Source organism: Ammodytes marinus, assembly GCF_949987685.1.
Source record: "Ammodytes marinus genome assembly, chromosome: 7".
In the NCBI taxonomy this organism is placed as follows: Eukaryota; Metazoa; Chordata; class Actinopteri; order Uranoscopiformes; family Ammodytidae; genus Ammodytes; species Ammodytes marinus.
Genome location: NC_137211.1, coordinates 17,645,987 through 17,667,125, shown reverse-complemented (window position 1 = coordinate 17,667,125; position 21,139 = coordinate 17,645,987). Strand labels below are relative to the sequence as shown.

Sequence of the window (21,139 nt, the reverse complement as noted above, 5' to 3'; positions counted from 1 at the left end):
TTTCATCTAGAGTTGTTATTTTTTATACAAGGAAACAAGTTTTCACACATGGACTGAGCCATGGAGGTTTCCTCACTGGGATTTATAGGCCTTACCTGATTGTTGGTGTAAGTGTCTGCAGTGTCCTCATGCTTCTCTCTCGCTCTGCTCTTCTTGCCCTGTCTGGATTGCTGCATCTGTAGTGCCCCCTAAACCTGCGCACCTGCTCGCCCTTGGGCAAGACAAAAAACCCAAGAGGATCCCTCCAGCGCCTTCCAGGCCTCTGCCAGCACCCCCTCCTCCGCCTAAACCAAAGCCCAGTCTACCCCCTCCCGTTGTGGGAGCACAGCCCCAGAGAGAAGCCCAGAAGGTTGGGCTGCTCATCGAGAGGTTCGAAAATTCCAAGTAAGGTCTTCGGGAGGAACGGTCGCCTCAGAAATGTTCATTGTCTTGCTCTTTTTTTAAGTCTTATCCTGTCATTATTCAACCAGTAAAAGTGTGTAGTGATTTTTCATTTGACAATTGATAATGCACATTTTTCATTAAAGCTATAGTGTATAGCTTATGTGACCCCCATAAGTAATTATATGTAATGACAACAACACTTTTGGTGCATATATATTAGACAAGGTCTCCGTGATGTGTCAGGGGGCGACAACAGTTTGTAAATGCTGCCATACTGAGTAATACAGAGAGTTTTGTGGAGCCGATAGGCTTAATCAACTTTGTGCCAACTAATTTATTTGACATTCATTTATATTAAAAAGTTACGCACTATAGTTTTAAAGCTGTTGTGACACTGTTCTTTATTTTTCTCTTTCTTTCTCCCAGGGTCCCCATCCTGGGGGTGCTCCCACGCTCCCAGCTGCACCTGTGTCTGAAGATGGACATGGCCTCTGACATCACTTCCTCCTCCAGTGACCAGGACAGCACCACGTTGAAGGTTGCAGGAGGAGACCCCTCCTCCCCCGTGGACATACTTGCACTCGGCACCTCTACAGAACGGACTGACGAGGTGTGTGAACTGTCCTGCCTGGCGTCCATGCACATCGACGGCTCGGACAACTGCGCCGAGGATGACATGGCGCACGGCGTTGTTTGCCTAGGCTCCTCCTCCCACGAGCTCCTGGACAATAATAATGCGGAGTCCTCGGAACAGAACGGCAAGATCCCAAACCGGGACAGCGGCATCGACAGCCCGTCCTGCGCCGCCGAGGGAGAGGCGTTCCCCAACGAGCACGCCATAGACGAAGAGGACCACTACGACAGCGTCACGGAAACGGAGAGCGTGTCATGCTGCGTCACCCTGGGCAACAAGCGAGACTCCACGCAGGACGAGGACAGTGACCTGGACGAGGGCAGCGGCGGAGAAATACACTCTCTGACCGACACACAGACGTCTGGCTATCTGACAGATGCACACCCAGAGGTGTACAAAGTGAGTACCTAGGCATGTTTAAAAGGTGCAGTTTATAGGGAGGGGGATTTCTTTACATTTGCAGAGCCTGCAGTTAGTTTACAATACATAGGCTACTAACTCTACATGTAAGTCTAAGTATTGAATAGTTCGATAATCATCAAAACAAAGTTATTTTGAGGCACCTGGAACCAAATGAAAGACTAGAATATGTTTGTTAACACAACTTTGGGCCCTGTTGATGTAAACAACAACAGTGAAACAGTTACAGGAAGCTTTCTAACTTCAAACAGTGTTCCAGGGATCCGATTTTCCTGTGAGGAAAGTTTCTTGATTCTCATTTATGAGAATAAATCTTGGAACATTGTACTTCCCTAACACACCCAAAGTTACATAGTGCACCTTTAAGCATCATTAAGTCATAACCATAAACCTGAACCAGCATCATTTAAATCTGATGTGGTCATTAATGTCTCCCAGTTCCTTCCAGCCTTCACTTTTTTAAATCGTATGTCATGTTACATTATAATTTTCTAAATTGAGCTCATCCTGCAAGTTCTAAAAGCATAATCTCAGACAGTCAGGCACTCTGACCGTCTTTCATCTAGTGGAAAAAATAGCTTGTGTCTATTATTACTTCAGCCTGGGTGAACAGTTTCAAAGAATACTTCTGCATGAAATGTAAGACACTTACAGCCTCACTTTGCTGGGGCACAAACGAGTACTTGAATCTAAAAAGAGCTCCCCTGTTACATAAAGGGGCCAATACTTGCCCAAAAGCTGTAACAGGAGCCTGGGATGGGTGCTAGATAAAAGAGTCCAGGGACAGATATCTCCCCACGGCTGAGCTAAAGTTACACTTTATTCTTGTCCTTTCAGTTTGACTATTGATCGTAAACAACACCGATACCCCGAAAAGATTGCATAAACTATTTGCTGAGGCCTATACCGTAGGTGCTGTCAATAGTGTTGATCAGAGCGCCCCAGTTTCTGATATAAAAGCATCAAGGTGAAGTTTAAAAATATGCTGGTACACTCAAAAAAAAGACAAACTATGAAACAAGCTCAAATGAGAAGAGATTTTAAAAGCCTAGCTCAGGCAAACTGCAGAAAATGCTTGACAGCAGAAACAGAAAGATATGTGTTCTCAGCTTTCTCACTACACTGTAAAACCAGCCAAAGCTCACACGAATGTCACACGAATTCACACAAAAACCTGGCCCCAGCTGACCGCCCACACCCACAGTCTTTCGGGAAAAGATATCTATGCTCTCCAGTTCTTCCTGATCCCAGCACTGCTGTGCAAAGGAAGGGTGTGTAGTAACGTGTGTGTGTGTGTGTGTGTGTGTGTGTGTGTGTGTGTGTGTGTGTGTGTGTGTGTGTGTGTGTGTGTGTGTGTGTGTGTGTTGTGTGTGTCAGCATGAGGTTTTGTCACACTCCAGCTGACATGTTGATGGCTATATAATGACAACCTTGTCACAGAGGATGTGGGTTTTCAGTGATGCCAGTTGCAAGAGGATAAGAGACTGAAACATTTGTTTCACTATCTACCATCTAATTTGCACACAATGAAAAAAGAAACAAATGTTTTTTTCAGCATAGTAATAGCTGGTTAAGCTAGATTTTTCATGTAGGACATTTTTTAGTTGTGAATGTGGTACCCTTACAGCCCTGATGTGTGTATTTCAGTGTGTGTATTTACGTTGGAAACGGGTGTTGTGAAACCCACAGTAGCCTAAATGTTTTGTGACCCTGGTGTGTGTCCTGTGTCGTTCGGATGAATGTTTTGCGTCAACACATGACTCTATTGTTTAATCATACATGTTATTTGCAGTCTCTGCTTTGACAACTCATAGCGAAAGAAGGAGGCAGATGTTCCACTTTCACCTCACCAGCTAATAACAGTGCATATCATGGTTACCTGCACTGACCTAAACCACTGACTAGAATAGAGTTATGTGAATGTCAGTTTTACAGTGATCTGCTGACTGCTCCCTTAGCTCTGAGCTTTAAAGGATAAGTGCTAATGTTTTACCTTATCTTATGTACGTCTTATCTGTTAACAAATCCCCCTGGAATTTTTAGTTTTATTTGATCCTACTAATCCTAAGTATTGTCTTGTGTAGACAAAGCCTGAATTGGCTTATTTCTTTTTCCCATAAGGCTTCATTGTTTTCCAAAGAACTAGTAAAAGCTGATACATGAGACATACTGTTGTACTGGGAGCAGCACATATTCCTTTATTACAAGGAAAAGGAGCACTGTACGTTATTGTGAGTCGATCTCATTTATACTGTGTAGGACTACATAGGCTACAAATGAATGTATAAAATAAAATGATAATATAACATTTATATAACATAATTATCTCAGAGTTTTGATGCCTTCGATGTAATTCTTGGTATTTGTGTTTGTCGTCTTTAGTGTTCAGAGGCTCAGAAACTCCTCAACATCGCCAAAGAGCTTCTCCACACTGAAGAGGCCTACGTCAAAAGACTCAACCTCCTCGACCAGGTAACATACTGCCTCCTTATGCGGTCTTGCTTTACAGTTAAAGCGTGTGTGAGTGTGACAGTGTGTTTTGGATGCCTTTGGTCCAAATTTCAATCCCCCTAAATGTGCCAGGGGTCTTAGTGATTGAGATCAGGGCTTATCTGGATTAAAAACTGGCACTGTGATCCACCGGACAACAACCCTTCCTCTGTGGACTGGATTACTCAGAGCGGTGTAAGCAACATCATGTGAAAAACGGGTTGTGTGTGTGTGTGTGTGTGTGTGTGTGTGTGTGTGTGTGTGTGTGTGTGTGTGTGTGTTTTATTTGTATGCATGTGCAGTATAAATACAGCTTTGTCATCACAAACCTGAGCATGTGCAAGAAGGGTGCTTCTATAAAGCAGCACTTATTGGTGTATGTGTGTTTGGGTGTCATGTCCTCCCAGTGCCCTGTCACTATGTGTATGTAAATCCTGTGGATTTAAGATGTGTGTTTACTGACCCTAAACAGGGTTTATATTTAGGAAGCTTTATCTGTTTGATTTTTCTTTTTTTTCTTGAACGACCACACTCAAAAATGTTATTAAATATTCCACAAAATCCACATTTATTTTTGCACAGTACATTAAAAAGAGTTCTATGAACAATACAGAGACAAGGTAAAGCTTTTAGAATAACTTAATTTCCCTTGTTTACTGTTGTTTGTATTGATCAGTATAGGCTCCAGTCAAGGTGTTTAGAGCAATTTAGCACAGAGCTAAACTTCCCTAAAGGCACTGATGTACAAGATCTTTTTCCCAATTTAATCCGATTGATTTATTTTATATTTGATCTTTAAAATATTAGGGAATAATCAAATTTACCATTTAGATTTTTTTTTATTCCTTGTTTGAGCTGATCAACTGTCCAAACCCCAAAAACCAGTTCACTATTATTGAAAACAAAGACAAGCAGTAAGTATTCACAGTTAAGCAGCTGGAACAAGTGCATTTTTGTCTCTTATCTCCTTAATGCCATCCCTTGTATAAAAACCTAAACAAAAAAAGTGTTCCATCATGTATAAAACAATTACAGGTCATGACCCCCTCAGGTACCTTTGCTGTGCTTTCTCTTTTGTTTGACCATCTTTCATTTTTGTAAACGGGTTTTTTTCTCTGCCTCTATTTGTGTTCTCTCGTGTGTTGTGATGAGAATTTACTCCTGGTGGTTCGGTCTTCTTCCTCTTTCTCTTGAGCTCATGCGGTACAAGAGACGCACAGTTGTCCTATCAGAGAGCAGCGATGGTTAACTACTGATGGCACAGAAAACCCTCACTGTTAACTTCCTGTTTTTCTCTCACCACTTTCACACGAGACAATATAGTGCCACTGACTCTGTTGCTCTGACTGAGAAGCAAACAGCGATGGAAGTTGATAGGTGTAGTCATTTGTCGCAGGAGTTATGAGATTACCACCATTATTTTTTACACCAAAGCTCAACCTTAACATTGTAACACTGCTGACATGTGTTGAAAGAATGAATCGATTAATCTGGACAGGAAATTGATCTCTAACAATGTTGATTGTTTTCTATTGATTTAGTGTTGAACTTCGCATAATGTTGTGTGACTCCCCAAAGAAAAAAAAATGGTAATTAACAAAGGCTGAGATATATTGACCTTTAAGTCCTGGTATGGTTCAAACCCATGGCGCATCCTTTTTATTTGAGCTCCCCTCGTCTTTCAAAGTCCCCGCCTACAATTTGTATCGCATGCTTGAGGTACATTTGTTTTTCAAGCTGATATAACCCTTATGATGTCACTTGATGACATAATCAGGGTTATTTTCTCAGACATGACAAAGCTCCTCCACAGCAACAAAGGGCATTAAACAACTGATTTTACATGCACTATAGCACTAACCAAGACAAGTAGGGTAGAACGGGGTACATTTGCTCCCCTCTAAGGGAGCTAAAATGATTTATCAGTCAAATTTACACATTTTCCATTAATTCAGGATGTTTCCTAGAAAAGGGCATTAGCAGAATTTATTCATGACAAAGGGCAGTGAAAATATGATTGTTTAAAAAAAAGTTGTCTTGTGTCTCAGTTTACCCCAGCTGTGGGGTAGCCTGAGACAGACCAGAGAAATCAAGGGGGTAAACTTATCCACTTACTTTTTCCACTCTGAAACTACCATAACAACACATGTTGTAACAGTTAGAATCCTGACAGCTAGTTTGAAAACCAAATATTCCAAAAATAATGTCGGACAAGTAACAGAATCATGGGGTTTGGTCAATTAAGAAAAAACATTTTCTAAACACTTGAAAGTAACTCTGATCAAATACACCATGTAATTAATATTCAATAGTTAACATTCAAATGACAGATAGAACCAGTTAGATTAAAACACAGTCTGGGGGTCAGAACATAAGACCCTTAGAGCCAACTAGTGTCTGGGGGTCAGAGCAAAGAACCAGCTAGAACAGCCTGGGACTCAGAACACAGGAGCTGTCATTTTCCATCTTTTGAGTCTTTGATTAATATTTTTCTGCATTTGTTTTATTGGGATCATTCATTGAATAAAGACATGTTACTTAGAGTCTATTGATGTTAAAGGTCACTCTCCTGTCCCCCACATACATAAGTGCCAAACCATGCCCTTGCTGACACCCCTTCAACCATCAACCCCCACCTCCAGCCCACATTGTCTTTTGTCTTATTCAAACTAGTCTCCTTGCTACCTCAAATATAATGGATTCATTAAAAGAGGGCACAGACACTCTCACTTTACCCCACAGCATTTGTCTCACTTTACCCCACTGCCACAATTTGAGAAAAAACTACTCAGCAAATCAGGCTAATCTTCAGTTGTCATCATCACATGGTTTCATATGTTTGTAGTTCATCAACATGTATGATAGAAGTTTTTCTACCTGAATCAATTTGCTTTGGCACAACAATCGATTAAGTCGACAGCAAGAAAATTTACTTTTACATGCAAAAAAGAAATTTTTGTGAAAAAAACATCATCATCACCATGCGGTCCTCTCTTTCATGGCCAAGGGGAAATGAGAGGGGCTTGAAAACATATATCTCACATGACCAAAAATGTGTTCCATTGCCTAGATACAGGGGGTGTCTCACATTACCCGATGGCTCACATTCCCCCGTTCTCCCCTAAATGTATTTCGACTTTTAAAATCGTTTGATGTTTATATAACATTTTGGAGTGCATCTAATTTGTCCCATAACGACAAATGAGCATTTAAGTTTGAGTTGACTGTTTTTGGTTTCTGGTCACACAAGCCAAAGCTGGGGAAGAAAATGTGTCAATGTGTGGATAACAACATGGACATGTCTCAAGCAATGTTTACATGCCTGAATCATCAACAGGAGCCAGATTTGTGTTTTCTTGAAAAACAGCTGGAAAACAGTTTTTGTAAACATATTTTCTTCTCTCTCTCTCTCTCTCTCTCTCTCTCTCTCTCTCTCTCTCTCTCTCTCTCTCTCTCTCTCTCTCTCTCTCTCTCTGCAGGTATTTTGCACTAAGCTCACAGAGGCTGGGATCCCTCAGGATGTCATTACAGGGATCTTCTCAAACATCTCCTCCATCTACTGCTTCCATGACAAGTTCCTGCTCCCTGAGCTTAAGACACGCATCACCGGAGAATGGTGAGGAGTCCGAAGGCTTTCCTAAAGCGTCAGTGTGACATTGTTCTGGAGATGGTTTTGGGTTCTGAGATCAGTCAATAGGTTGTTGATGTTTGCTGTAACACTGTGACAGCTGGGCGGCTTTGGAAGGGCATTTATTCACATATTCAGGTTTTCTGTTGTGTGTGTGTGTCTGTCTGTCTGTCTGTCTGTCGGACTTGCAGAATGAAGGTGTTTTCTTTTCTGTCACAGTAGGCAGTAAATGTACCTCCAGTGTGTAATTGTGCTAACATCAGCTACCCTTGCTAGATAATGACTCCCCCAGAGGGCTGTATTTAGGGAAATCACCTGCCCCATAACGGTCCCCCTCACATTAGTTTTAGGAACTCATTAAAATGAATTGGCTCGGATAGAAAGTTCTAAAATCTGTTACACACAGCCAAGCGAGAAAGGGTTCATTGCTACGATTCCCCAATCATGATCTTGAGATATGTCTCATATTTTAGTTCACCTGTGCATTAACCCCTTTGGTTTTTGTGTGTTTGCTGTAGGGACTCCAACCCTCGTATTGGAGACATCCTCCAGAAGCTGGCGCCGTTCATGAAGATGTACGGAGAATATGTGAAAAACTTTGACCGAGCCATGGACTTGGTCAACACCTGGACACAGCGGTCTTCGCAGTTCAAGAGTGTCGTTCAGAATATACAGGTAGGTGTCTGTGTTGGTGTATGCATTGTGCAACAGGTATTTGCAACAAATGTTTACTAGTATTACACAAGCGCAATTGCTTACCATGTCTATGGGATTGCAGTGGAAGCTCTGAACACCACATTAAAAACACAAGCAATCTTTTCAATTTTTTTCTTGTGTGTTTGAACTTCCAGAAACAGGATGTGTGTGGGAACCTGACGTTGCAGCACCACATGCTGGAGCCGGTCCAAAGGATTCCTCGCTACGAGCTGCTGCTCAAAGACTACCTGAAGAAGCTGCCTGAGGACGCTCTGGACCGAAAAGACGCAGAGAGTGAGACATTACTTTTTTGTTTTGTTTTTACTGTAACACTGCTCAGTAATGACTCATCAACTACAGGCAACTATTTGCAACAATGCTTTTTTATTCCACCTTTTTAGTTCTACATAAAGTTTAACTCTTAGATTTGAATACAAAATCGATCATCATATACAGTATATTAAGGTACATTGGTGCTAGATGGACTTCATTTACATTGCATAAATGTGAGTGCTGCTGTTAAGCTAAAAGTGATGCAGTATTGAGATGGGGGCATAATAAAAAAAAAGTCAATGAAAAAAAACTGAACAAAGGTGCAAATTCTTAATCCAAAAAGGGCCGGTGTAGCAAAAACGTGTCCACTCTAGTTGATATCTCACAAGTGATAATGTATGGTTGTCCTGAGTTATTTGGGTCCATTACTGTACAAGGGCAGGACAAGGATTAGAAATAAGCAGGATAGGAGGAAAAGGAGTGAAACTGGAGCTCCTGGTGAGCTAATTGAAATCAGACCATCTGAGCTGTCGTACACAGAGTTCATATCTGTTTTCACTGGAACCGCCACATTTTTCCACCCCTGACTTTGAACATTGGTGGTTTGTTTCTGAAAGACAAAAACTATAGCAGAGGTCAGAATGAGCCAACAATTCCCTTCACCTTGTTGTGTGTGTGAACAGCTTGAGCATACTATAACAACTAGTACAGCTCAAGCCTTGTTTGGGTGCCAGTTGATGAGAATTAGCCTACGATACCATGTGTCTTTGCTTGGCTAAATAATGTGTATCATCCCAATTTGGAATTCACAAAGAAGTGTGCGACATAATATCATTACACACCCAAAAACTAATCCGAGAAACTTCTTCTTTACTTTTTTACTATCTTTAGAAAAAAAATATATAATAAAAAAGTGCTATAAACCTCTAAGAATCTAACAATTTTTTTTAATCTATCATGCCGAATGTCCATGGCTGGACATTCGGCAGCTCCGTCCCCTATTGCTACACAGTTGTTAGTATGACGCCAGTTGGAATACTTCATTCCACTCCGCGCCAAATAGGTCTTAGTGCTCCCTGCCTGGGTTTCATCTAATGCCTGGTAGATCGATGACTGATTACACATTCAACTTCATTGCGTCAGTCTTTATGCCCTAAACATGTCATTACTTTTTGCATGAGCTAATCCAACATCCGTGTGTCCATTTACCGGAGCGTTGACATCAACACACTGTGTAGTGTGGAGCCCGGAGAAGGCTTTTCTCCCATCCACTCCATTTGAAAAGCAGTTTATCACAGTTGCTTTGGCTACATTTTTCCAAGCCTGTGTGTCTCTTCTGTTTATGTAGGCCATGATTAAGATGGCTGGCTCAGGTGCTCACAGGCGTTAGTACAAGGCTCCCTTCTAGCTAAAAGCCAGCCCAATGCACACTGAAATGGCTTTTCAGTGTATAAGGCAGTGCATGTTCAATGTTTGATTCGGTTCGATTTGGATAATATAGCTATTGTGACACCTCTGACGTTTCTTATTTTCCAGTGATCAACACACATATTAGTTGTTGTCTAATAGTGGTTCATTCTAGATGTTATGCTAACATGCTTCCTTCTGTATATGTGAATGCTTGTTGCAGAGGCGGTGGAGCTAATCTCTACTGCAGCTAACCATTCCAATGCTGCAATCAAGAAAATGGTAAGACTTTGCTCAACACCATAAATCTCTTTTCTGTTTCTTTCTCCACTCTTTCAACACTCTTTCACTGTCTCATTGAGCTCTATAAAAAACACCTAACGTGTTACCCAATCGAAGAGTTGCTAATGCTGAACTGTCTGTCAGCATGCGTTTGCAAGCATTAGTCTGAGGGAGTGAACGAGTGGAATTAGTGCAGACAGGAAGTTGCTGTTTCCTGCTTTCGAATTTCACAGCTTGAGTTAGCCCGACTGACTACTTTCAACACTCATCCTCTTCATCTCTTTCCCCTGTCTGGCCATGATAATCTCATTTTCTAACAACCTTCAAACCCCCTTCAGCAGACCAATGCGTTTATGTATGAATCAATAAAGAAATATAAGACCTGCTGCTTTATGCCTTACTGGTAAACCCATGAATGAGAGTCTTAGCTGGTGACAAAACAACTCCCCCTGGTGGAGTGTGGCCTATGTCTTCCAACTTTCAAGTGTATTCTTCTCGTCTTTTCTGCCGCCTGCTTCCCCCCCTCACTCTCCTGTTTGCCTAATTGTTTTCTAGGAGAAAATGCACAAGCTGTTGGAGGTTTATGAGAGGCTCGGAGGAGAAGAGGACATAGTTAACCCAGCCAATGAGCTGATCAAAGAAGGACATATCAAGAAGATGTCAGCCAAAAACGGAACAGCACAAGACCGATACCTCTACTTGGTGAGAGGACTGAAAGTGTTACATTTAAAGAGAAATATCACACTTCTGGAGGATCTATATGTGATCATGTGATGTTTTTTTTTCTCTCTAATCTAGTTCAACAATATGGTGCTATACTGCGTGCCTAAACTCCGACTGATGGGACAGAAGTTCAGTGTCAGGGAGAGGATTGACATCGCTGGCATGGAGGTGCATTTTTGGCTTCGCATTCTCTTCAATACCTCTTGTTTTTGTCTTCCAGCCTTTTCATTTATTTATTCTGGTGGGTGAAAATTTAATTCCCTTTTTGTATCTTGACCTCAGGTGCAGGAGAATGTGAAGCAGAACCTCCCGCACACCTTTGCCATCATCGGCAAGCAGCGTTCACTGGAGCTGCAAGCCAGGTACAAGACATTTAAACCCCAAAAACTAAAACTGGAAAATGTGCTATTGATGTATAAAATGCAGCTCATTTCTACGGAACCTCCAAAGCGTTCACATTAAATGCATACCATATGTGTAGGCTACAGATAAATAAATTAAACTATACTAGTGAAAAAATTTAGCTGTAAAATAATTATTTAAACGCAAAATAGTGTTTTATTGTTTTTATATTAGAGCTTATATTCATTTGATTATGTAGTCTGAATTTCATTTCAAAATGTTCTTTTTCACCATAGCAATCCACAGCTTAGCTTAGTTACCTGGCTAGGTAGCATGTCCAGGAAGCTGAACAACAAATACCACATATAGCATGTTAGCTACTGTTATATGTTACCAACTCAGTCACTAATCTCATATTTTATTTCCTTTCTTACAACGCTGTATGTGGTAGCTTTTGTTATTTAATCTTGACTTATTTTCAACATAATTAGAGCTATGGTCTGTATTCTTTGTTCCAATATTAACCTTCTTGTGTTTTATTTGCTTTACAGGACAGCTGAGGAGAAAGAAGACTGGATTCAGGCAAGGATTGCACACACACATAGAACTACACACGCACACAAAGTATATACCTCTCATGCACACATGCGGCTTCAGCTAGTTCTGCTTTATTAAGAGAATGGAATTAAGCAAGATTTCCTCCCTACACTTTGAATCAAGTTTGTTTAATGGGAATTATATTAATTAATAAAGCCCCTCTTTATTGCTCATTTAGCCCATTACGGCAGAGTAAAGCTGATTATAACCTATTGCAGGCTGAGAGAGGGGGTTTGCGTATTATAGGTTTATGGTTAGGTTAAGCACGAGAGAGGGGCTGAAACGAACAGAGGCCGTATAGCTGTAGGGCCATGATGATGCATTTGGAGCTGTGATCTCATTGTTTGGGTGTCTTGTTGTTTTCCAATCGGCCTGTTTTTTTTCACCAAAGTTGCTTTAATCCTTTGTATGCTGAGTCACAGACTTTGTAGGATATTTAACCTTAGATCCAACACTTTTATATCACGTTGTAATTCTTCAATTTGGCACGTTTACTCTTAACTTTCATCAGCAGGAATATAACACTGCATTCAATTATCATGCTGATGTTTTTAGTAAACAATATCTCTTCTGTGTTTTTCCTTCACTTTCTTCTCCTATCCCTCTATTCCCTCCTCCCCCGTCCTCTAAATCTCTTCTGACTCGCAGGTGATCCTGGCCACTATCGAACGGCACAAGCAAAACAGCGAAACGTTCAATAAAGCTTTCAACAGCTCCTTCTCCCGGGAAGACGACCACCTCCCGGAGTCACCGGTCAGTCCAACTCTCAGTTAAATCAGTTCACCGATCAGTCTTAATTAGTGGCTCACCCTGCGCAATGAATCATGGGAAGTGAGTTGTATAGGCTAACACACCAAACGAGTTTGTCATAGTCTGGTCTTTGTCTGCCTTAACAGTTCTCCATCTATGGATGTGGTAGAAGCGCATACACATAAAGCACACGCATATAAAGAAGCTCTTTCTTTTCCATCCCTGACAACACGTAGCGTCTGTGAGTCTCTTCTACCAGAACATCTCTCATCATGACCTAATAGGGAAAGCCCAAGTCAGAGTGTACACAAAACTCTTATGGATGGGCTTTGACCCACTTTGGGGCTGGCTGGAGCTGGACGCTGGCCAAACCTAACTTGACACAAGCCAGAGGACTGCTGGGGCCTGTTTCAGGTAGCTGGTTTTACATACTCTGGGTTTAACCCTGCGCTCTGAGTTGGTCAACTCAGAGCGCAGGGTTGATAAGCAACTCTGGGTTTTCGGTTTCAGAACAGTGGATCAGCGTTGGGTTTATCAACTCTGAGCGTGTTCACTCTGGGTGGAGCGTGTGCATAAAAGCCATCGTCAATGGATCGCTGATAACATGATTCACCATGGAAACAGAAGAAACAAATGATTGATCCTCCCACTTCTCCACTTCTCAAAAAAGAAAAAAAGAAATCTCCGCTCCTCCCACTAGAGTTAGAAATATTAACGAATGAGCTTATGGTAGCCTATGGAGAAGAATTAACGGGATATTGTCTCATAACTCTGATCTAATCTCCTCGGCAATTCAGAAAAAAAAACAGAGCAAACATTTTTTGTCAAGAGAATCATTTCGCTTCCGTATGAGAAGCCATAGTCTATTTTAAAAAGTTACGCATATCAGCTGTAAAGTAATAAAGCTGGCGCGGCACAGCATTGCTGCTGACAGTGTTTTATATTTGCTGTATAATATGTTGGCAAGCTATAGTCTAATAGCCTACTGTGCAGCAAACAGAACAGACTGTCGCTTCTTTTAAATGGGGAGTGAAAGACATTAACGTCAAGACACATTAGGTGACAGTTTCCATTGAAGAGCCTGATTGATTTATTACCAGATCCATTTTCCTCAAGTGATCACAGTTTACATTATTATATAATTTTTATATTCATATTAGGCTATTTAACGAGGCTCGTCTGTGACTTTAGGATCGCAGAAGTGAACTGTAACGATCGCGTGCAGCCGCAGCGTTACATGAATCCACCTGACATAAATCTGTTCAGTGACACAGACGTTAAAAAACATACAATACAAATAGGTTTATTAATCTGAATGTAGAGCATGTCACGATGTGTAAGGTGGCCGCCTATATGAACGGACCGAGGGCTGAGAACAAGGCTGATCAGATAAATGATTGGTCAAACGTAAAATCATCAGGAAATGATAAAAACATCCCGATGGAGATTTCTGTGGAGTGATTTTGCTTCAAACTGTACAGGGACGCGTGTGACAGTGACACTCTTTCTTCAGTCGGAGCTGCAGCGTAAAGTGAAAACAAACTCGGGTAGGTCTAACCACCTCCCGAGCAGGTTAGACCCACGGCGTATGTTGCCGCAGTAACTGACTCTCGGTTGCACTGAACCTGCTACCTGAAACGGAAAACCCAGAGTTTCCACCAACTCAGAGCGAACAAACTCTGGGTTGCCTCAAAACCAGCTACCTGAAACAGGCCCCTGGATGCAGAGGTTGAGTGTGACACCTAGTGGTGGAGATGGCTGACTGCAGGCAGAAGCTGCTGGTGCTCAATTTGTTTTTCAATTTGTTTTACTTCTCTTCAGGGTCCCTGGAGCAACACGTCCATCGACTCAGATGGTGAAAGACTACATGAAAGAGTAAGTTATAAAATGTATAACACAACGCTCAACGTTCTGATTGGTCAATCAGGGCATTGTACAATCGGATATTTCTCGATTACTGACCGCTGTTGAGGATAATTTACTGTTGCTATGGGTGACATACTGTTGCTACGGACATTGTCTTGATCAATCCCTTCCTTTCACATTTATCCGCTGATAGACATCTACAAACTGTTACATACATACTACTGTATCTGTAGAGCAGGGAGCTTCAGATTAATGGTTAATGTATATTGTATAATGTATATACAATGTTTGACTTGGAGGTTGTTGCTGTTTTACACAGAGCGTTATTGGATTCTAAATGTTTCTGGTGATCTCATAACAGAAATTCTGTTCCCTTTTTATTTCCATTATCTGTTTAATTTTCTATCACCCAAATAATTTCTGAGATGCTAGAAGACTGCATTTAATGTCAGTACAGAGTTTAATTTTTTAAGAATATAAAAAAAGGATCTAAGGCATTGATGCGGTTACAACCTTTGGTCTTACTTTTGAAAATCATCATCTGATGCTGTAACATACAGTACCTGCACTGCTAGTTTGATGGAAAGAAGATAAAAGAATCTCAGATCTCGCAGCAGATATAAATCTTGTCTGAACGAGTTTAAACTAATTCTTCTAAGCAATTGAAGTTGAGTGTGTTGTATGTTCTCATACACATCACCCCCTCTGGTATTTATTAGTGGGTGTGGAAATCCTGAAAAGTACATTTGATCACAGTTTCAATCATTGTGGTGATGATAATAATGCTGCGTCGACAAAAGCAATGGATCCAAGGAAAAAAAAAATTAATAACAGTTTCATCCTCATTGACCATGCAGCCTGCTGAATATGGGCAGACAGCTCTCTTGTTATAGTTGTGTAAAAAGGCAAACATTGAACTATGTGTCCCACATTGTAGCTATAGCAACAATTTGAAAGGCTGCACACCTCTATCTGATCTCCATTTTGAGTTGTCTTTTTGGAGAGGTTTAGTATGTCTCTGTGGGTGTCTGGCGGTATTTGTTAATAGATAGCAGAAATGGAAGACAGGCAGCGAGACAAACAAAGGATGACGCAAGACCCAGACGTCAGACATTCGCTTTGGTTGGTTTGTAGTGAAACTGAACAGGCTGAGGACCTTGACATGTGACTCCTGTTTAATTTTTTTTTTCATATTTTCCAGAAGAGTTCCAGGAAAAAGGACAAAGAGAAGCAAACGTGTAAGGGCTGCAACGAGAGCTTCAATTTCACCAAGCGCAAACACCACTGCAAGTCCTGTGGAGCGGTGAGCACAGCAGATGGAACAAGATATCCTTTGAATGTAGAAATGTGGGGACTGAGAGGGGGAGAGAGAGAGAGAGAGAGAGAGAAGTGAAAGGGAACAAGTGGAACATTTCTTACGGGCAATTAACTGTTGCTAACTGAGCCGGCCTTTTCTAACTCAGTCTCTCTTTTTTTCTCCCTCCGTCCGTCCTTCTGCAGGCCATCTGTGCAAAGTGTTCAAAGACCTTGGACAACAAGACGAGCCGAGTGTGCCCGGAGTGTTTTGAAGCCAGCCTCAGCCTGGAGAGTCTAGGCGGTGGTGAACAGAAAAGGAAAGCTGCGCCCGAGGTGAGACACACACACACACACACACACACACACACACACACACACACACTCAGAGACAAACAAAAACACACACTGGGAAAATACTGAGCAGCATTGTACATAATGGTTTATTTTTCCTCCTCGATTCATGCGAGTCCAATGAGATCCTGTTGCTAACCGCGTCTCCAAGTATACCAACAGTCGCTGTCAACCAGGGTTGAGCAGACAGACTGAACTGCTAGCCAAAGAAAGAAAGAACAGTAGTGTACTTATCAAGTCCAGTTAAACATCTGTTGAATATTAATTTCACTGTGTACATGAACACACATATCTAACACAGTGCGGTATACATTTATGCATTTACATAGATTCACGTTTAAAGATCAACTAATCCCTCTTCGATGACTTATATTATAATAGGATCTCCGCTGAAGGAGGAACAGCCGTTTCTCTGCTGACTCAACAGTCTGGCTTTGAATGGATGTACCTGTCTACTCTGGTAATCCTTAGCTGATGACTATACAATCCATAATATATTGTGGGTGACATTGTCTTCGCTCAAGCCGTAGTCTCAATAATAAGATCCTAAGGAGGGGAGAAAGCTCATGTGCATTGAGATAAATCACCACATGGGGGAGCTGTAGGCTGTACAAGGGGTTAGACCTTTTATACACTATCTATGGGTTAGACAAGGGGCAGCAGGAGATTAAACTCACTGTGTCCTTCATTGTCATTACCTCACATAAACGTCAGAATATCTGTCATTTGCTCATCCAATTCAAAACCACGTAATTTGATTACAAGCTAATTCAATCAATAATGTTAATGATAGTCAACTTTAATTGTACTACGCCTTTCAAAACAGGGTCACAAAGTGTTTTTACACATGGGTAAAGGGAGATTAGTTGTGCTTTTCAGCCACGTACCCTTACAAGGTTTTATCATATTTTAGCTGTACACTGTTGTGATTTTACTGTATATGTAAGTATAAAACAGTGGTTTGGTTTGTATAAACTTCTACTTTGTGGTATCTTTTTAGAGACAGACATCTCTGACGGGGGAGAACTGCCTGCTCTGTGGCCACCTTCAAGTGCAGGAGAAAGGGAAGAGCTGGAACAAGATGTGGTTGGCTGTCACCAAGGCTGAGCCACTGGTGCTGTATATGCAGAGCAGTGGACAGGTAAGAGTTGTGTGTGTGTGTGTGTGTGTGTGTGTGTGTGTGTGTGTGTGTGTGTGTGTGTGTGTGTGTGTGTGTGTGTGTGTGTGTGTGTGTGTGTGTGTGTGTGTGTGTATGTGCGCGTGTGTGTTGTCAGCTGTCATTTACAAAATATATCCCTTTTCATCAGTTTCAGGGATTAAATATTTTAAGAGCTCATACAATCTACCTTTTAATTTATTTTACCCACAACAGTCATCACTTACAGGATTATATCACATGTGGTTCCCCTTTCCAGTTAAGAATTGCAATAATTCCCCAAACGGCCGCATTATCAATGTGCTTCAGTCATTTCTTGTGTATCCGCTTATCATCCTGCTCCACCCGTGCTCTATACGTCCTGTGTGCTTCCTCATTTTAAAGCAGCACATCTGTCACCAGTTTCGCCTCTGCGCAAATCATTAGAGCATGTGTAAGTCAGATCCATCCAGTCGTGCGAGTGCCATGCTGTTTGCAGTGTATATTTGGTCCGGAATCTAACCTCAGGTGTAGCTCCTGTTAGTGTGATGATGAGCGGTTTAGTTTCCACTGATCAGATGAAGCTGCTCTTTGGGATTTACAGCAGTTCTTTGAAACCTTGGCTCAGTTATGCAGCAATAAATCTGCTCAGAGCCTCCAGAGGAGATGAATATAACCAGTGGTTTACATGATTATTTAAAATAAAACCATTCCCAAAAGCAATCATGTTTGGAAAGCTTTTACCCGCCAGAGACTGCGAATCTCTGTCATTCATAGCGGATTGCACAGAAGGGAAGTCAGTCTGTTAAAGCCTTCCCCCCGGTTTCATTTCCAAGACTAATGTCCCAATCCCAGCCGCAGAAAGCTGCCACTCCAAAGATTAGGATTAATGAGAGTTGGACGAGCATTTCATGATTACACAGAAAGAAGGAGGGGGGAAGGGAGAGAGAGAGAGAGAAAGAGAGAGGAAGACAGGGTTTACATACATGTCCGTTGGAATATATTCTCCTCCTGCAACTCATGAGACAAGCTGTCACTTGCTTCAGAGACAATCCATTCTTTCATCAAAAGAATGTTTACGCCTGAGAGAAGCCCAATCATTATTTTTATTAAAGATATTTTTTAGATGTTTTACTCACTACGCCACCGAGCGAGAAGTCCAGTTTTAAAATAACTACCTCATTGATTCATATTGACCGATTTGATTGTCCATTTTCTGTAGGACTCCAAGGGGGCGCGGGCGGTGCCTCTGCCTGGGTTCGAGGTGAGCGCCGTACCGTCATCGGCGGGCGAGAAGTCGGATGTCAAACACGCACTGCGGCTCAGTCACACCCTGCAGACTTTGCTCCTAAGTGCCCAAGACGCAGAAGTTCAGGCCAAGTGGCTGGACGTCCTCTCCAAAGCAGGCCGTGGGGAAACGCCCACGGATGCGTCGTTGAGTCTGACTGAACACAGGAAGAGCCAGTAGCGGCCATCTTGGAGCCACACAGGACTCTCTTCCCTCCCTCCCTCCCTTCCTCCCTCTCCTGTGTATAAAGCACACATTACTTGAATTCACTTTACCTTGGCACTTTTTTTTTTTTTTTCCTCTTTGGAAAAGGACCACTCCATCCTTCCATATGCCACTTCAATCCTATCATCATGACCACACAGCTACTTCTTCTTCTTCTTCTCTCTCCAATGTTCTGTCTCTCTCTCTCTCTCTCTCTCTCTCTCTCTCTCTCTCTCTGTCTCTCTCTGTCTCTCTCTTTCTTTCTCTTTCTCCAACCCACACAAAAAAACAAGAAGGACTTTGCTATCAAGCCACCAACACCACTGTATGTATGTGTGGTTGGGATATTTTATTTCTCTCTGTGTTTAAAACAGCCTGGGAGGACTAAATGTTTTATTTGTAATATAGCTGAAGAGTGTTCCTGTATGTTTTTTTTAAAGTTTTGTTTGTACATTATGAGACTGTGTTGTGAAGCATTAAATTGTATTTGTCCGTCTTTCCATTTGTGCGAAAGTGTGTGTGTGTGTGTGTGTGTGTGTGTGTGTGTGTGTGTGTGTGTGTGTGTGTGTGTGTGTGTGTGTGTGTGTGTGTGTGTGTGTGTGTGTGTGTGTGTGTGTGTGTGTGTGTGTGTGTGTGTGTGTGTGTGTGTGTGTGTGTGTGTGTGTGTGTGTGTGTGTGTGTGTGTGTGTGTGTGTGTGTGTGTGTGTGTTTGAGTGTGAGTCCCCTCCCGTGTTTTATTAAGTATTGAATGTTAGTGTAAGAAGAAACCTGCCCCACCTCTCTGTTCTCTTCCCTCCTGCTGGGGGACACAGTGGCAGTTCAGTGGGTATTGTACAGTATGTATGTATACTATAGTGCGATGTAAGGAAACAAAGAAAAAAAGAAAGACATTTTAACTTAAAAAAAGACACAGAGATGTGTATGCTTGTGGCTGGCCACCTGATGCTCCCACTGTCAGCTCCCATCTTAAAGACCTTTCGCCTCATACTTCTCTCTCTCTCTATTCTTCATTGCTAATAACTCCCATTATCCATCCCTGTAAACTATTCAGACCTCCAATCTCAGTCTTATACACCACATTTCCTTTCTCTCGTTATTGTGACTACAGCCAGAATGGGATCACGCGGCCTCACCTCTGACCCCTGTGTGCTGCAGGTTCACTCCCCCCCCCTCAATATCTTCACTTGTACACATGCTGAATAAATCATTTCCATGTCCTCCTCTCTCGCCCGCCCTCCCTCTTCTCTCTCCATTCGGTGGTGTGATGGAAACCAAGTACTGTACTGTAGAACTGTTTTTATTCTGCCTTTGCCTCCCCACCCCCATCCCCTCCATCTCCATACCCTGCTCCTATCAGCTCCAGCCTTTAAGCAAAAGTAGCAAAAAACAAAACATAAACAAAAAAAAATACTCGTCATTGGATCTCTTTTGTGCATGTAACCTCACTCATATTTATGTAACCGTGCTATGAAATCTTGCCCCCCGTCCCTCTCTTTTTATCGCTCCAGAATTCATTCTCGTCGTACTGTAAGTGAGCAGAGTGAGCGTTGAGTGTTTTTGAACATGGAATTGTGCACAGTGGGCAAAGCAGTCAAGCATATCAATATCAATAAACAAGACATTGTGTGATTCATTCAGTACCACCATGTCCGACAAGATCTTCATGTGTCACGGGTCTCTGTTTGCAAATTTGTTTCTCTTCTGCCTTTTTTACATTATAAAACACACACACACACACACACACTCAGATATCAGACCTTCTCTAAGAGTAAGGGAAAGACCAATCACACACAAACACAGGCATACACTTAACTGATGTCCATTCATTCCAGTCACTGAGCCACTGATACCATGCACGAAATAGCATCTGAAATAATGCCAGCCGATATTTAAATTAACGTGCTGCAATGATGTAAGAGGATTAATGACACTGTAGCACGTACTGTACATGAGTAAAGTGGGTTTCTGTGTGCACGTGTCCACTAGGTTTATTATACAGCGTTTTTTTTTTATTCCATTCCTTTACATTTCATGTTCACTTGTAGTTTTCTCTTCAGTTTAGTTTATTCATCATGGACACTGTGTCAGGATCGGTTTGGTATTCAGTTTCTTTTTTTTTTTTTTTTGGCATTTTTATGCTTTATTGATAGTGTAGAGACAGAGCTGAAATGGGGCAGAGAGGGGAGTGACATGCAGAGAACGACCGCGGGCTGGAATCGAACCCGGGTCCGCTGCTGGCCGAGGCCCATGGGGGGTACGCCATACCAACTGAGCTAAGGGTGCCCCCTTGTTTAGTTTTCACTATAGCTGCAAAAGGAGAAACAAAGAATTTACTAAAAATGTAGGTCTACGGCCACACTAGCAGCTCTGTTA

General features: G+C 41.9%; 1 protein-coding gene across 1 annotated transcript in view; it reads left to right on the top strand.

Moving 5' to 3' along the window:
• fgd (faciogenital dysplasia) overlaps positions 1 to 20,405 on the top strand; it is a 63,073-nt gene extending 42,668 nt beyond the window's left edge. Inside the window, exons 3-19 of the mRNA XM_080030995.1 lie at positions 183 to 384; positions 811 to 1,417; positions 3,821 to 3,910; positions 7,408 to 7,544; positions 8,075 to 8,231; positions 8,408 to 8,546; positions 10,156 to 10,214; positions 10,770 to 10,916; positions 11,013 to 11,105; positions 11,220 to 11,299; positions 11,831 to 11,861; positions 12,525 to 12,629; positions 14,448 to 14,501; positions 15,694 to 15,795; positions 15,993 to 16,121; positions 17,140 to 17,280; positions 18,497 to 20,405. Coding sequence (XP_079887121.1) covers positions 183 to 384; positions 811 to 1,417; positions 3,821 to 3,910; positions 7,408 to 7,544; positions 8,075 to 8,231; positions 8,408 to 8,546; positions 10,156 to 10,214; positions 10,770 to 10,916; positions 11,013 to 11,105; positions 11,220 to 11,299; positions 11,831 to 11,861; positions 12,525 to 12,629; positions 14,448 to 14,501; positions 15,694 to 15,795; positions 15,993 to 16,121; positions 17,140 to 17,280; positions 18,497 to 18,742 — 2,519 coding nt within the window. The 3' untranslated portion in view covers positions 18,743 to 20,405. The remainder of the gene's footprint in view (positions 1 to 182; positions 385 to 810; positions 1,418 to 3,820; positions 3,911 to 7,407; positions 7,545 to 8,074; positions 8,232 to 8,407; positions 8,547 to 10,155; positions 10,215 to 10,769; positions 10,917 to 11,012; positions 11,106 to 11,219; positions 11,300 to 11,830; positions 11,862 to 12,524; positions 12,630 to 14,447; positions 14,502 to 15,693; positions 15,796 to 15,992; positions 16,122 to 17,139; positions 17,281 to 18,496) is intronic.
• The last annotated feature ends 734 nt before the right edge of the window (positions 20,406 to 21,139 follow it).